Raw genomic sequence first — 17,533 nt, forward strand, 5'->3', positions numbered from 1 at the left:
AATGCGGCACTCTCATTCTGATTTTGATGAGGGCTTTGACGAAGATAAGGCAAAGTATGAGAAGCCATTATTAAGGAGGTTATATTGGGATTTCTTTTCAAAAATTGCAACGCAATCAGTCAAAGTTAACAAAGCTTTGGATAGAGGACATAATGTTTGACCAATCTGTTACAGCGCTTTCACAGTGGAGCATTTCCAGTGCACAGAGGGGAACTGGTGGATGTAGATACTTGGATTTCCAAAACATATATGATAAGGTGCCACATTAAAGCTTGGTGGAGACGGTACGAGTGCATAGTATGGGGAGTAATATATGAGCATGAGGTTACTGGCTGGCTAGCTAACAGATAGCAGAAAGCTGGGATAAGTAGTTCTTTACTAGATTGGAAAACAACAACAAGTAGAGCGCCACAGGGACCAGCACTGGGGCGTTGCCTATTCACAATCCATATCAATCATTTGGATGAAGCTACCAAATGTATGACAGCTACACTTGCTAATGATGTCAAGATGGGTGAGAAAGTACATTGTCAAGAGGAGTTAATGAGTTTACAAAGGGACATGAACATGTTGAGTGAGATGCAACTGTAGCATCTAAATCCAAATTTGTCCATTTTATCAGGAAGAACAGAAAAGCAGTGTACAATTAAAATGGAGAGTGACTGGAGAAATCAATAGTAAGAGGTATGTGGATGGTAAATGAATCACATAAAGTTAGTCTGGAGGTGCACCAAGTGACTAGGAAGGCAACAAAATATTGTGATTTATTTCAAGGGAAAAGGAATGTGAAAGTGGGGAAGATTTGCTGCGACTGTACGGGACACTGGTCAGACCACATCTGGATTGCTGTGTACAGTTTGGTCTCCTCATTTGACGAAAAGATATAAATACTTTAGAAGCAGTTCAGAGAGTATTTATTTGACATCTCTAGAGTGAAGGGTTATCTTCTGAAGAATAATTGAAGTGGTTAGGCCTAAATCCACTGGCATTTAGAAGAATGAGGTGTGGTCTTATTAAAACACAGAAGATCTTGTGGGTGGCTGAAATGATTGATACCAGGAAGATGTTTCCTCTTTTGAAGCAGACTAAAACTAAAGAGATTTTGTTTCTGCCAGATGGTGCCCTTTAGCTCTGAGAACTATATCTAACTCCTTCTTGAAACACTCAATGAATTAGTCTCAACTACTTTCTGAATATCACAGGTTCATCCCTTACTGGGTGAAAATATTTCTCCTCATCTCAGTCCTAAATGGTTTACCCTGTATCTTTAGACTCTGATCCCTGGTTAATGACACTCTGGTTGTGGAGTCTGGGTCATTACACTGCTTCAGAGCTAAACTAGGTAGAGGTTTGATTGACAAGCATGTTAATGATTATGAAGTGCAAACAGGAAAATGTATTGGAGACCACACTTAGTCAGCCATGATCTTACTGAAGGCTGGTGTAGCTCAAAGGGCCAAATGATGTATACCTGTTCCTGTGTTATATTTTCCTATGGCATTCTCTTTGGGGTTGTGGACAAACTATACAATATTCAATCTGTGCTTTCACAAATATTATACATTCATCTATTTTTGTATTTTTATTCCTACACTCCCTGTCATATTTACAAAATTCCATAGTATGTTAGACTTTTATATGGCTTTACCTGCATTCAGACATCTCATGCATTTTACTTCCTATGTTTCTATTTGCCCACACCCTTTACTGCCTTCCCATTGATGTAAACTTCCATTTTAGCCCAAAACACATGACCAGGCTTAACTGAACCAATCTGCCACATTCAGGTTGTATTGGTCAGGCACGTCTCACATGAAGGGGACTCAACTTTTTGGATCCTGCAAAGATCCATCTAGAGGTAGGCATGTTGGAGTGCAAATGTGACCCTATTTGGCAGACCATGAAGGATGCACATAATGCATCGCAAATTTGCTATGTTATTTGTTAGTTGGCAATGAAATTCGGAGTTAAGACAGTGAGCAGCCACTAAGAGAATAGAGGGATCAGAATTTCAGAAGTAGATTGACTGGTCATTTTTGCTTTGTTTTTGTTTATGAGATCTTGCTGTGTGCATACTGCAGTGTCAATTTGCTTGTTACTACAGTTCAAAACCACTACAATGATAAAAATGTGCTTTGCCAAATCCTGAATCTATGAAATGCACTGTGAGAATGCAAGGTAATTTTTTCGTTCTTTGCTGCTCTCTTTGCACTTTTTATCTTTCATTGGTTTAGTGTCTCCGGCTATACCTGCCATGACCATATTTATATTGGCAGTGAATCTGCGAATTCGCCTTACCATAGCTATCCTTCCCTGCAGTTTGGCACTCAAGATTCAAAGGGTTGGGGGGGAGGCGGATACATTTGATGATCATCTCTAATTTACAACAGCAGTGTTTTTATGTAATAGTAGAGTGGTTTCTTTGCCTGCTGTAGAATTTTATAAATCAACAAGATTTTTGAAGGAAATAAGAATGGAAAATCTTTCAGGAAAAATGTGCTGAGCCAAATTTTTGATGCGTAAATCTAGGCTGAAATTTAAGGACCAAGTGTTATTGTTCTACAAGATGCTTAATTATGGGATGATGGCTAATATTTAGTAACACATTGTCAATAAGTGGGGACTGTAGGAATTATTAATGGGAAAAATGTCAAGGTCCATAACATTTATCGTCCACTGTCTTGGCAGTCTCAAGATACAACAATATTGTCGATTGTGGCAATTCACTTCTGGCAATGAGTCTACACCTGACTGAGAAGCTGAGGGGATAAAAATCCAGCATTGAAGAACTTTGGAAAACACAGATTCAAAGTCAGTTCTTCCCCACAAGAATGGCATTTTTGACTTAAACGTCTAAAATACTTAAGTATAAGTTTTTAAATATTTAATTGCTTGAACAAAAACTCTGGTTTAAATTTCATCAAAAACCATCGTACTGCCAGCATTGGAGAGGTGAAACCAAGAATGAACACATTTGTAACTGAGAGACCAGATGCAAACGCAGCCTCTCCACATTGCCAGCAGGACAGAAATGGGTATCAATGTATAGTAAACAGCAAATGAAGAACTAGAAGCAATCTTAATGTTACAGTGCTGTGAGCAAGAGACTGGCAATCCTTAATGCCATGTTATAAAGGACTGATGGAAAACCAAATCCATTGGGGAAAAAGAAGTTCAAAAGCAATTCAAACAAAACTAACTTTGATTGGGAATGACATTGAGCAGCACAGAGCCACAGGTCATTTGCCACAAATGGAGGTGTATTCTGTCTGAGCTATAGTAACACTGTTTGAAGGCAAAGTTCCCGTCTTATGTAAATTATACTTTAACATCTAAACATTGATTGGAAAGATTGGACACTTCAAATTCAGTTACGGCAAAGCCAAAATAATACTCTCCTTACCATCTCATTGTGAGCCAGGCATGATCTAATCAGCACCCCATCCAAGTCGCTGTTAGACGAAGGATTTGCAAATTTTTTCTTAGTTAAAGTGAAGCTGAATGTTTCAAAAATATAAAAGTTAACAATCAACCATTAGAATGAATAATAATGAACTGAGGTATTTGTTCTCTCAATTTTACTTCCACTCTGTTGAGCACGAATGTTGCACTGAAGGGAGTTAGGGCAAAAAAGGGGAATGACAAATATAGATCTGCCAAGAAACATGCAGAAAAGAACTATATAACTGCTACCAAACACTCTATTATTTTGACCCCAAGCTTTTGTGCATTCAATCTTCTTTTTCCCTCATTAATTATGGTTTCCTGAATCCTATGCCTTGTCGTTCTTTGGTAAAATTCAGTACCTATTAGAAAAAAATTGCAAAAATATGAATGCAGTTTGGTTTTGTTGCATTGTCCATGCAACCACATGGACAGTTCCAGAGACAGTCATCGATTTTGTATTTAAAAACAGATGTAAATGGATTAGAGGCATTTTAAAGAAGGTTCACTCAACTAATACCTGGATTGGAAGGCAGAAGGTTATCTTACAAAGAAAGTTTGGACAAGGCGGGGTCTGTATCAATTGGAGTTTAAAAGAATGAGAAGTGATTTTGTTGAAACTTATCAGAGGGGAGTTGGCCAGGTGGATGCTGGCAGGATGTTTCCCTTTGTGGAGAGAATGCAATTTAGAAATTGTAGTCTCCAATTTAAAATTTCTCCCCAGGCAAACAGAGCGAAAGGCTGTTGTTTGTGAATGTGAGGAGTTGAGGAAGGAGACAGGACATGGTGACAGGGAGTGGAACTGGAATTATAAACAGTTATGACTTTCGAAAGACAGTAGTTGGAAGCTGTGGAGTGAAAATACTAACCGTAACCAAGTACAAAATTGTTTGGGAATAATCTATTTTTAAAAATTAGAAAATGTTTTATTTCTCTCTTGGTGTTCCTGCTCCTCATAGAAGTTGGGAAACTTTGCTGGTGAATAACTTTACAAACATTGAGTACTCCTCAGCACCCTGACAGGATGTGAAGCACAATGGTGCATATACTTGCTGCTGCATTGGGAACACAAAGCAACCTCCTGATAACTAATTCAGCTTTGCACAATTATTGCTGCCTTGTTCTCTGAATTCAAGCCTTATGGAGTCATGTCCGATAGCAGGACATCAGCACATAATCTGAAGTTAGTACTTCAGTACTGAGAGAGTACTGCATAGTCTCAGGTTCTGTGTTCTGATGCAGTGTCAGAATGAGTCAGACTAGGTGTCTGTTTAGGTAGATGGAAAAGGTACTAGGTCATCTTTTGATGGAAATAGGACTCTTCTTTTAGTGACAGCAGGAACTGCAGATGCTGGAGAATCGGAGATAACAAGGTGCAGAGCTGGATGAACACAGCAGGCCAAGCAGCATCAGGGGAGCAGGAAAGCTGATGTTTCAGGCCTAGGCCCTTCTACAGAAATGGGGGAGGGAAGGGAGTTCTGAAACAAGTAGGGAGAGAGGGGGAGGTGGATAGAAGATGGATAGAGGAGAAGACGGGTGGAGAGGAGTCAGACAGGTCAAAGAAGGGGGGTGGAGCCAGTAAAGGTGAGTTAGGTGAGCCCAGGGAGGATGGACAGGTCAAGGGGGTGGGAAGAGGCTAGGAGGTAGGAAATGGGCTGGACTTGAGGTGGGAGGAGGGGATAGGTGGCAGGAAGGGCAGTTTAGGAAGGCGGGGACAAGCTGGGCTGGTTTTGGGATGCAGTATGGGGAGGGGAGATTTTGAGGCTTGTGAAATCCTCAGATACCATTGGGCTGCAGGGTTCCCATGCGAAATATGAGCTGGTGTTCCTGCATCTTTTGGGTGACATTGTTGTGGCACTGCAGGAGGCTCAGGATGGAAATGTTGTCTGAGGAATGGGAGGGGGAGATCAACTGGGAGGTGCAGTTGTTTACTGCAAACCAAGCATCGATGTTCTGCAAAGCGGTCCCCAAGCCTCTACTTGCTTTCCCCGATGTAGAGGAGGCCACTACGGGAACATTGGATACAGTATACCACATCAGCTGATGTGCAGGTGAACATCTGCTTGATGTTGATGTTCTTGGGGCCTGGGATGGGGATGAGGGGGGAGGCGTAGGGGCAGGTGTAGCACTTCCTGCGGTTGCAGGGACAAGTGCCAGGTGTGGTGGGGCTGGAGGGGAGTGTGGAGTGGACAAGGGAGTCACAGAGAGAGTGGTCCCTCCAGAAAACAGATAAGGGTGGGGAAGGAAAATTGTCTTGGTGGTGGGGTTGGATTGCAGATGGAGGAAGTGTCAGAGGATGATGTGTTGGATCCGGAGGTTGGTGAGGTTGTACGTAAGGAAGAGGGGAATTCTGTTTTGGTTGCTATTGCAGGGAGGGAGTGTTAGGGATGAGTTGCGGGAAATGCGGCAGACAGGGTCGAGGGCCTTCTCGACCACTGAGGGGGGTAAGTTGTGGTCCTTGAAAACTGAGGGCATCTGAGATGTATGGGAGTGGAATGCCTCATCCTGGGAGTAGGTGGGGTGAAGGTGAAGGAATTGGGAATAGGGGATGGAATTTTTGCAGGGAAGTGGGTGGGAGGAGGTGTATTCTAGGTAGCTGTGGGAGTCGTTGGGCTTGAAATTGATATTGATTTCCAGGTGGTTGCCAGAGATGGAAGCAGGGGGGTCCATGAATGAGAGAGCGGTATCAGAGATGGTCCAGGTGAACTTAACGTTGGGTTGGAAGGTGTTGGTGAAATGGATGAACTGTTGAAGCTCCTTGCGGGAGCACGAGGCAGCGCCGATACAGTTATTTTTCCGGAGAGACCACTCTCTCCGCGACTCCCTTGTCAGCTCCACACTCCCCTCCAGCCCCACCACACCCAGCGCTTTCCCCTGCAACCGCAGGAAGTGCTACACCTGCCCCTACACCTCCTCCCTCACCCCTAACCCAGGCCCCAAGATGACTTTCCACTTCAAGCAGATGCCCACCTGCACATCTGCCAATGTGGTGTACTGCATCCGCTATTCCTTGCTGTGGCCTCCTCTACAACAGGGAAATCAAGCGGAGGCTTGGTGACCGCGTTGTAGAACACCTATGCTTGGTTCGCAATAAACAGCTGCACCTCCCAGTCATGAACTGTTTCAACTCCCTATCCAATTCCTCAGATGACATGTCCATCCTGGGCCTCCTGCAGTGCCACAACGATGCTACCCGAAGGTTGCAGGAACAGCAACTCATATTCCGCTTGGGAACCCTGCAGCTTAATGATATCAATGTGGACTTCACAAGATTCAAAATCTCCCCTCCCCCCACTGCATTCCAAAACCAGCCCAGCTCGTCCCTGTCTCCCTAACCTGTCCCTCCTCTTACCTATCCCCTCCTCCCACCTCAAGCCCCAACCCCATCTCCTACCTACTAGCCTCATCCCACCCCTTTGACCTGTCCGTCCTCCCTGGACTGACCTATCCTCTCCCTACCTCCCCACCTACACTCACCTTTACTGGCTCCATTCCCGCCTCTTTGACTTGTCTGTCTCCTCTCCACCTATCTTCTCCTCTATCCATCTTCTATCTACCTCTCCCTCTCTCCCTATTTATTTCAGAACCCCATTCCCGTCCCCGATTTCTGAAGAAGGGTCTAGGCCCGAAACGTCTGCTTTCCTGCTCCTCTGATGCTGCTTGGCTTGCTGTGTTCATCCAGCTCTACATTTTGTTATCTCTTTTTTAGTGATCTGGTATAACTGCATCTCTCAGCTCACATGGGCAGATTAAGGTTATTTATTCCACAGGTGTCTGATGTTATGTCGATCTGTAAGACATCTGTGGCTACGGCGTGGCCGTAATTGATTCTCTGGGGCATATTGTGAGATGCCCTGACGATGTGATGGTGTGCTACAAAAATGCAAGTTATTGTATTCTGAGAAGTAATAATGATCACTGGGGTGAAGCACTTCAGAATATCATGCTTCTTATAAAGGATTATTTGCAACATAACTCATCAATTGAGTCATCAAGGAATTGTGCAATATCGCAGAAGATCTGGTTGCAACAGTAACATAATTGTAACATACTGAATCCCAGCTGTTAGTACATTTTTCTTTGGTGAAATGGGACAACTCAAAGACCACAAACAGTTGATTATTCTGGATAGACAGCAGGTTATTGCGAGATTGTGATTTCTAATGTAGATCATTCTATATCAATACGCAGATTTGTGTCCATCTAAACATTTCAACAACTCTTCTTTAAGGCTGTTGTTCCTCTAATCTGTTATCTTTCATTGTTCACTTTGTTAGAGGAACTGCAAAGGGTAGGGAATCTTTAAGATCCCAAATTGGCTTGGCAATGATTTCGACAATAAAGAAGATGTTTCCAATTGTTGGGAAACCGAGATTACAGGTTGTGAATATCGCTAACACACTTATGGGAAAGCTAGATAAGTAATCGAGGAAAAAGAAATAAGAATAATCAATAAAAACCGAAATAACTGTGGATGCTGCAAATCAGGAACAAAAATGAAGTTGCTGGAAAAGCTCAGCAGGTCTGGCAGCATCTGTGAAGCAGAAAACAGAGTTAAACACCGAACCTGAAACATTACCTCTGTTTTCTCCTTCACAGATGCTGCCAGACCAGCTGAGTTTTTCCAGCAACTTTCTTTTTGTTGTTGTTGAGAATAATCAAATCGGCTTGAATGAAAAGGGATAGTAGAAAACTCATGCACGGCATGACCATGGCCTGTTGCTTTGTTTTACATTTTATAGATGTCCACAAAAGCTAGGATTCAGGGTGAGTCAAATTCATTACTTTTATTGCAATTAGTATCGTAGAAGTCTCCTCTTATGCATATACAGCAGGATAATGCACAAGAATATTAGTTGTAGTGGGATGTTAGACAACTTTCAATTGCTCAATGAGGAAGAAAACCAGTATTTGTAATGTAATACTTTTGGGCAATTAACTCTGATTACAAACCACACTCAGATCAGCTATAGCATAAATGGATGAATGAGAAAACTTTACCACTGAAGCACATTTTATTGGTAAACTCAACAGGGGAGCCCAATATCACCTTTGTTAATACTTACCTCCAGCATGGCTATCCCTGAGCAAGACTAAAACCTATGTCAAACTGTTGAGGTGAGCCGCACCTTCCTAGAGGCTTGTGGAGATAGAACAACAGTGACACAGTAAGCTGGGGTTAAGTCTGAACACAGACTCTAGGCATTAAAATAATGGGTGGCCTCAGTCTCATTAGTAGGTGAAGCATGAAACTTGGACTTAAGACTTTACAACTCACAAGGAAAAACCTGAAACTTCAGATTTTGAAAATAGAAAGACACTGTAATTTTGGATAACACAGTGTGGAGCTGGAGGAATGCAGCAGACCAGGCAGCATCAGAACAGCAGGAAAGCTGACATTTTGGGGACCCAAAACATCAGCTTTCCTGTCCCTCTGATGCTGCCTAGCCTGCTGCATTCCTCCAGCTCCATACCTTGTTAATTCTCACTCCAGCATCAGCAGTTCTTACTACCACTGCAATCTTGGGATGTGTTAACTCAGGTATCTTTACCACACTTGCAATAACTTCACAGAATTGCCAATAGTGCAGAAGACAGCCATTTGGCCCATCAAGTCCACACCATCCCTCTGAAGGGCTTCCTGCTCAGACCCTCTATCCCTGTGTTTCCCACAGCTAGTCCATCCAACTCGCACATCCCTGGAGTCTATGGGAAAATTAGCACGGCCAATCCACTGAACTGCACTGTAGGAGGAAACGGCAGCACCCAGTGGAAACTTACACAGACACAGGGACAATGTGCAAACTCCGCACAGACAGTCGCCCGAGGCTGGAGTCGAACCTGGATCCCTGATACCATGAGGCAGCAGTGCTAACCACCATTCCACCCAACTTGAAACATACAATATTATATGGTTTGGCCACATCTGAAGTATTGTGTCCAGTTCTGGTCGCTTCATTTCAGGAAAGATGTGGAGGCGTTGGAAAAGGTGGAGAAGAGATTTACCAGGATGTTGCCTGGAATGGAGGGAAGGTCTTATGAGGAAAGGTTGAGAGAGCTAGGGCTTTTCTCTTTAGAATGATGAAGGATGAGAGGTGACTTGATAGAGGTTTACAAAATGATCAGAGGTATAGATAGAGTAGACAGCCAGAGACCTTTTCCTCAGGTGGAGGTAGCTATTACAAGGGGACATAGTTTTAAAGTGAGTGGAGGTAGATACAGGGGAGACGTCAGAGGTAGGTTCTTTACTCAGTGAGTTGTTGGGGCGGGGAATGCATTGCCAGAGAGGGTAGTGGAGTCGGCCTCATTAGGGGCATTTAAGCGGTAATAGATAGGCATTTGAATGATAGTATAAGGTAGAGGTGGAGATTAGATAGACCTTAGGATTAGGGTAAAAGTTCAGCCCAACATCATGGGCCAAAGGACTGTGCTGTACTGTTCTATGTTCTAATATTGCACAGAAGCTAAGAAATATTTCACACAGAAGACACAGGAAACGTAAGACTTTGGTCATTTATCACTAGATTACCAAAAAGTCAGACATCCTTATTCTCTCGCTTTTTCTTGTGCTGACTCCCACTGCTGCATGTCACCTCTGTTCCTTCCTGATAGGCCACTTTCAAAGAGAAATGCAAAGGAGCCACTGAGGTGGCTAACAGAGGTGTGGTAGATTTTCATCTTCACTGCCCAGGGCTGGGAATTCCATAGAATGTAGAGTACAGAAATAGACCACTTGAGCCAGCTAGTATATGGTGATCTTCCTTCTCTAATGGAATGTTCTCCCCTTGCTCTTCATCCAGTCCAGTCCCCATCACTTTTCAATCCTTTCTCTCTCATGTCTTTACCTACCTTCCCTTACAATAGAAACATTATTTCCACCTTAAAAGAGAAACACTTATAAAAACTGTTTAGACATGTGGGTGCATTGCAATGTCTTCAATATATATTCTCATTGAAACATCTCAGAAATGATGCAACAGTGAACTTTCTCTGAAGTTGTGGTGCCTATGTATAGCCATGCCTATAGCTATAATTAAGATGATTGTTCAAATATGTGACATATTGACTACTGCTATTCTTCTTCATTAAGTGAATGAAAAGCAAATGCAGTTTCAAATTCTACACAAAATTTGGATTATAAGTTACTCCCAGGTGGCTTCCCCTCCGAATGGCTTCTACACTGTGTATAACTGTAATACATAGTTGCTGAATTTCTGTCTTTATAGAAATATATGGAAGGTTCAGGACCAAACAGTTCATTCAATCCAGTTTGACCATGGCAGTTTTGTAGCTTTAAGTACATTTAGTAAGTCACCAATTAATCTTCACTTTTCTCCAGAGGAGAACCACAGCTAGTTTTCCTTGTAGTTAATCTGTCGGAAGAAACTGTACAGTCAGTGCAGTCGCAGTGTTTCTTCCTCTGAGTCAGGAGGCCTGGGTTCGAGTCCTAGCTACTCCAGAGAAATGTTATAACATACAAAGAGGAAGTTTTGAAGAAAACCCATTCCCTTCTATGTTCTGTTTTGTGTGTTCAAACATAAAACGTCGACTTTGTTTCTCTCTCCTCAGGTGCTGACACACCTGCTGAGTTTCTCCAGCATTCCCTGAATGTGTCATAATACTTCTGAACAAATTGATTATGAATATCTTGAATGTGCTTGATATTTGATCCATTGAAATTGCCCCTTTTACACCTCTCACCTCATGATTTCCATCTTCACCTCCAACAACAGATACAAGGAATTCATAAACTTTATTGCGACCAAGGCTGAGGCCATTTGGCCATCTGTTTTTGCCTCTTCCCTACTTTCCCTGAGTCCAGCCGACCAAATTCCACCACCACGCACCCCCACGCCCCCAAAACCCTGCCACCAACATCCTGCACTGCTCCTAAATGCACCTCCTTTCTTTGGTTTCTCTCTTATCCTACATGGTCGGCACAACATTGTGGGCTGAAGGGCCTGTTCTGTGCTGTACTGTTCTATGTTCTATGTTCTATTACAACATGACCACAGCTCAGAAGTATTTATTTGGTTATAAAGTGCTTTGAGGTCCGCAGTGATTGTGAGGAATGCAATGTACACATAAGTCTTCCTTCAAGTTCTTTCATTCCCTTTCCAAGCTCACCTTGGCCATGAACCCGAATTCAAACTCCCTCAATCCTATTCCTACCCAACCAATGACGCGATACACATTCCTGACACCAGCCTGCAACAAAGACCGCCCAACCCCAGGGTGACTGATATTGTTGATGGTTTCCTCCTAAGGCCATAAGAAATAGGAACAGGAGTAGGCCAATCGGCCTCTCCAGCCTGGTCTGTCACTCAATAGGATCATGGCCAATCCGACATTCCTCATATCTATTTTCCTTAAGCACCTTGGAACATTCTATAGCATTCAAGGTTCTAGGTAAATGCAAGCAGTTGTTGCAGTGATCTGACTGCTCATTACTGAAGGAAATATTCATTCATTTTCAATTTTCAGTCAGTAATCAGTCATAGAGTCATACAGTACAGGAACAGACCCTTTGGTTCAACCCATCTAGTCCCACCTGCCTGCACCTGGGCCATATCCTTCCAAACTTCTTCTATTCATGTACTTAGCCAAATGTCTCTTAAGTCTTGTAACTACACCTGCATCCACCACTTCCTCTGCCAGTTCTGCACCTGGCTCTGTTGTTTTCCTATTCCAGAATAGCCCTAAACAACTAATGACAGAGCATTTCAAATTTCCAGAGCTGGAAGGTCTTCCTGAATGATGGCAGGGAAATGAAGTTTTAAACCTGAGGTCAGATAAACACTGGAGTCGGCTAGCTGCAGCTCTGTTAATGAGCTCCTGTCCAGAGTCTTTGCGGGGAATCCCTAATCAAGCACAACACACTCTGAAAAAAAGTCAAACAATAATGCATTTGAGGGGCACCCAATTGCTTTTCTTTAAATTCTTGTATGGGATGGTGAGCATCACTAGTAAGGCCAATATTTGAGATTTAAGATTTAACTTCACTGCACCGTGGCTGAGAATCACATTTATTCCTGGCCAGGCAAAGATTTCCTTTCCTAACGGGCATTATTGAACCCAATGGATTTTTAACAACAGTGGTTACAACTGGCTTTTAATTCCTTTTTTTCCCAAAAATTGAAATTAAATTTTACCATTTTCCATGGTGGACTCAAACCCATGCCCCCAGAACATCACCCTGTCTCTCCTGACCTAGGGACATTACAATGACACCACTACCTTCCTCAGTGCTTGTACAAAGAAAGGAATGGGAGGAAATGTTGAATGAGTGACATAGGGTAAGGTGGGAAGAGACTTGTGCAGAAATCAAGGATTATGGGGGAAGGCAGCAAAATGGAGTTGAGAAACATATCAGCCATGGCTGAATAGCAGAGAAGACTCAATGGATAGAATAGCCTCATTCCAGTCCTATATCCTATGGTCTTATGGTCACAGGCATGAACCAGTTGAGTTAAATGGCTCTGCATTTCAAGATTGTAACATCATTCAGGCTTTATGCTAGTACCAGGCAAAAAAAGTAACAACTAGTAACAACATCTAGAGGCAGAACAATGCAGTTGAAGGAGGCCATTCAGCATATTCTGTGGTTTCATCCACCCAACACTTGGCCCAAAGCCCAGTGATCATTCCTTTCCATGTATAAGAAGACTCTAGGAACCCTTTCTCTAGAAGAGCAAAGCTACTGTAAATTCAATGCCATGATCCAGGTTGGCTTAAAAATCTAATGTTGGACCTATTTCAGTCCAAGCAATTCAAATCATAACAACCCACTTTATCTTCATGTCTTAGAGATTCCTTTGCATCCGCTACCCTCCACTTTGCTTTGGGTAAGAGATAAAGAGACAGGGAGGACAAAATACAAACTGAAAGAGCTGAAGAAACTCAGCAGGTCTGGCAGCATCTGTGGATACGGAAACAGAGTTAACTTCCCATCAGAACTGCGGAATGATCAATGTCTTGTCTGTCCATCCAGAGACACTGCCTGAGTATTTACAGCACTTTCTGTTCTGATTTCCAGTAAACAAAATGGCATTTACGTGAAAAATGAATGAGTGAACACATAAATGATGCATTTAGTTTGTATCTGAAGGATACAATTCAAACTGGAATTCCCCATCAGGCCATAATATGGAGGTAAAGGTGGCAGGACTTATGACAAGATTGTCAGATGTAGAATGTCACCAGCTATTTTTATACTAATGGGTTAACAAGCAGGTATCTGTAAGCAAGGGTCAGAGAGCATCATATGGTGCATTAGCGGTGTCCTTACCTCTCGGCTAGGAGGTGCACATTCAAGTGACAGGCGGGCATGTTAGAAGAAGTTGATTTTTTTTCGTAAATTTGTGTGAGAAAGCCTTCTGGAGTTTGCACTAGCGTTTTCTCTTTGTTTCTGCCAGCGGTTCCCTCCATGTCATTTCTGACAAGCCACCCTCTTCTGAATGCTTTTCCTGCTACCCCTTGCACCGTGGAGAGACAGTGACATTCCCAGCCGGGAAGCGAATGGGATAAATTCAAGCACAGACTGATCTCCCCGGTCCCCGGTTTGGGCGCTGTAAACCGAACTTCACTGCTCACTTATTACGAGGCCACGCGTTCCTAACCCACGCTCTCCCCCTTGACCTGATGCGTAACATAAGCAGGGGGTAATAAACTGGACACACACACACACACACAAAAGACAGGTCTAGAACCGACTTAAAAGCTGAACTTATTTAAAACACACACAAACCCACGAGAGAACACAACAGCGACACTCGCGTGAGAAAGTGAAAGCAGAATTGAAAAATGGACCCTAACGACGAACAGATGATTAATAAACTTGCTTCTTCTCCTGATTTCACGTGAACCCAGCCCCAACACTACGCATCGGCTGTCAAATGGTTATTTCTTACTTTTGCATTCCATTGTACAGCAACGCTCCCCTCTTACAAGCTCCCGCACAAGGATCATCATGTTACCTGAAGTTTGCACAAGGAAGCCGATTTCTTCATAGGGAGTAGATATTGGGTTCTACCTCCTGATCTTAAAGGTCTTGATCTTGAGGAATAGCTCACATCGCTGGGAAGCTGATGCTAATACATGACCCGATTGCACGCACACACACACACACACTGACACAGACAGACAGCGAGTGAAATAAACGAACCCACCCCCTCACATGTGATTTCCCAGCACAATGTGCAGCTTCAGTGTTTGTGCCTGAGCTGGGGTGGGGAGAGACGATTTCACTTCGCATAGTTTCCAAAATTCATGCAGGGCGAAGGACGGCACCCTCCTCAACCCCAGCCAAATACAACGCCCCCAGTACTGCCCAGGACGCTGCTCAAAACAATCCCTGCCTATGGTCCCCGAATACCAGATGGAACACATTCCCTGTCCGCAGATACACTGCTCAGTCAATTCCCCACATTAAGCGCCCTACCCTCCTCTAGTCCATATCCCTTTGTACTGTCAGTGAACAAAATCTAGCAATCTTAGATTTAAAATTAACAATTGGTCCAGCCCTGGTCGACCCATTGTCTCAGCCTGTTCCGGCCCCACCGAACTCATCTCCACCTATCTGGACTCCATTTTCTCCCCTTGGGTCCAGGAACTCCCTACCTACGTCCATGACATCACCCAAGCACTCCACCTCCTCCAGGACTTCCAATTCCCTGGCCCCCAACACCTCATTTTCACCATGGACGTCCAGTCCCTATACACCTGTATTCCTCATGCAGAAGGCCTCAAGGCCCTCCACTTCTCCCTGTCCCGAAGGCCCGACCAGTCCTCCTCCACCGACACCCTCATCCGCCGAGCTGAACTCGTCCTCACCCTCAACAACTTCTCTTTCAATTCCTCCCACTTCCTACAGACAAAGGGGGTGACCATGGAAACCTGCATGGGCCCAAGCTATGCCTGCCTCTTTGTAGGTTACGTGGAACAGTCCCTCTTCTGCACCTACACAGGCCCCAAACCCCACCTCTTCCTCAGTTACATTGATGACTGTATCGGCGCCGCCTCTTGCTCCCCAGAGGAGCTCGAACAGTTCATCCACTTCACCAACACCTTCCACCCCAACCTCAGGTTCACCTGGGCCATTTCCAACACATCACTCACTTTCCTGGACCTCTCAGTCTCCATCTCAGGCAACCAACTTGTAACTGATGTCCTATTCCCAATTCCTCCGCCTCCGCCGCATATGCTCCCAGGATGAGGCATTCCACTCCCGCACATCCCAGATGTCCAAGTTCTTCAAGGACCACAACTTTCCTCCTGCAGTGGTCGAGAACGCCCTTGACCGCGTCTCCCGCATTTCCTGCAACACATCCCTCACACCCCACCCCCGCCACAACTGCCCAAAGAGGATTCCCCTCGATCTCACACACCACCCCACCAACCTCCAGATACAACGCATCAGCCTCCGACACTTCTGCTATCTACAATCCAACCCCACCACCCAAGACATTTTTCCATCCCCACCCTTGTCTGCCTTCCGGAGAGACCACTCTCTCCGTGACTCCCTTGTCCGCTCCACACTGCCCTCCAACCCACCACACCCAGCACCTTCCCCTGCAACCGCAGGAAGTGCTATACTTGCCCCCACTCCTCCTCCCTCACCCCTATCCCGGGCCCCAAGATGACTTTCCATATTAAGCAGAGGTTCACCTGCACATCCGCCAATGTGGTATACCGTATCCATTGCACCCGGTGTGGCTTCCTCTACATTGGGGAAACCAAGTGGAGGCTTGGGGACCGCTTTGCAGAACACCTCCGCTTGGTTCGCAATAAACAACTGCACCTCCCATTCGCAAACCATTTTAACTCCCCCTCCCATTCTTCAGATGACATGTCCATCATGGGTCTCCTGCAGTGCCACAAGGATGCCACCCGAAGGTTGCAGGAACAGCAACTCATATTCGGCTTGGGAACTCTGCAGCCCAATGGTATCAATGTGGACTTCACAAGCTTCAAAATCCCCTTTTCCCCCACCGCATCCCACAACCAGCCCAGTTTGTCCCCTCCCCCCACTGCATAACACAACCAGCCCAGTTCATCCCCTCCCCCCACTGCATCCCAAAACCAGCCCAGCCTGTCTCTGCCTCCCTAACCTGTTCTTCCTCTCACCCATCCCTTCCTCCCATCTCAAGCCGCACCACCATTTCCTACCTACTAACCTCATCCGTCTTTGACCTGCCCATCTTCCCTGGACTGACCTATCGCCTCCCTACCTCCCCACCTATACTCTCCTCTCCACCTATCTTCTTTTCTCTCCGTCTTCGGTCCGCCTCCCCCTCTCTCCCTATTTATTTCAGAACCCTCTCCCCATTCCCCTCTCTGATGAAGGGTCTAGGCCCGAAACGTCAGCTTTTGTGCTCCTGAGATGCTGCTTGGCCTGCTGTGTTCATCCAGCTCCACACTTTGTTATCTCGGATTCTCCAGCATCTGCAGTTCCCATTATCTCTGGTGCAGCATTAATTGCTGTTTACAGAATAAAGCTGCAAACATCCATCCCTTACTGAAAGAAAGTGTTTCCTAATTTCACTCCTGAACAGTTTGGCTTTAATGTTTAGACACCCCTTGGCCTAGACACCCAAAAACAGAAAACTACTTTCTTTCTGTCTACTGTTCTGCTCCCCTTAGTATCTTGAAAGAATTTGACCAAAGCACCCTGTAATCTTCTCAATTCCAACAAACAGTTTGGGTACAGTTAGACAAAGAACTGTCAATGCTGTAGAAAGGTAAGGGCGTGGAAGGCCCTGTCTGCCAATGTAGTTAACTCAGCCACATTAGGGGCATTTAAATAGTCCTTGGATAAACATATGGATGATGATGGGATAATGTAGGGGAGGGACTTAGATTAGTTCACAGGTCGGTGCAACATCGAGGGCCGAAGGGCCTGTTCTGCACTGTATTGTCCTATATTCTATGTGCTATGTTCTAAATGAAACAAAAACAGAAATTGCTGGTGAAACTCAGCAGGCCCACCCACATAGAATCAGAGCATCATACAGTGTGGAAACAGATCCTTGTCTAACTTGCCCATGCCAACCATGCACCCAAACTAAACCAGCCCCATTTACCTGCATTT

The 17,533-nt window shown here is 44.5% G+C and overlaps 1 protein-coding gene across 10 annotated transcripts in view; it reads right to left on the reverse strand.

The window, feature by feature from the left end:
• The window catches only part of LOC125462861 (uncharacterized), a 163,669-nt gene that overhangs the window by 48,482 nt on the left and 97,654 nt on the right, over positions 1-17,533 (reverse strand). For 4 of the 10 annotated variants that reach the window (XM_059653343.1, XM_059653341.1, XM_048553303.2 and 1 more), the window contains one exon: positions 3,404-3,497. In XM_059653343.1, coding sequence (XP_059509326.1) covers positions 3,404-3,406 — 3 coding nt within the window. In that variant the 5' untranslated portion in view covers positions 3,407-3,497. Of the gene's footprint in view, positions 1-3,403; positions 3,498-13,732; positions 14,280-14,354; positions 14,394-14,420; positions 14,767-17,533 lie in introns of those variants that run through there. The other 6 variants (XM_048553305.2, XM_048553302.2, XM_048553301.2 and 3 more) reach the window with 4 other exon arrangements.

This window comes from Stegostoma tigrinum, chromosome 21, assembly GCF_030684315.1.
Source record: "Stegostoma tigrinum isolate sSteTig4 chromosome 21, sSteTig4.hap1, whole genome shotgun sequence".
Taxonomy (NCBI): Eukaryota; Metazoa; Chordata; class Chondrichthyes; order Orectolobiformes; family Stegostomatidae; genus Stegostoma; species Stegostoma tigrinum.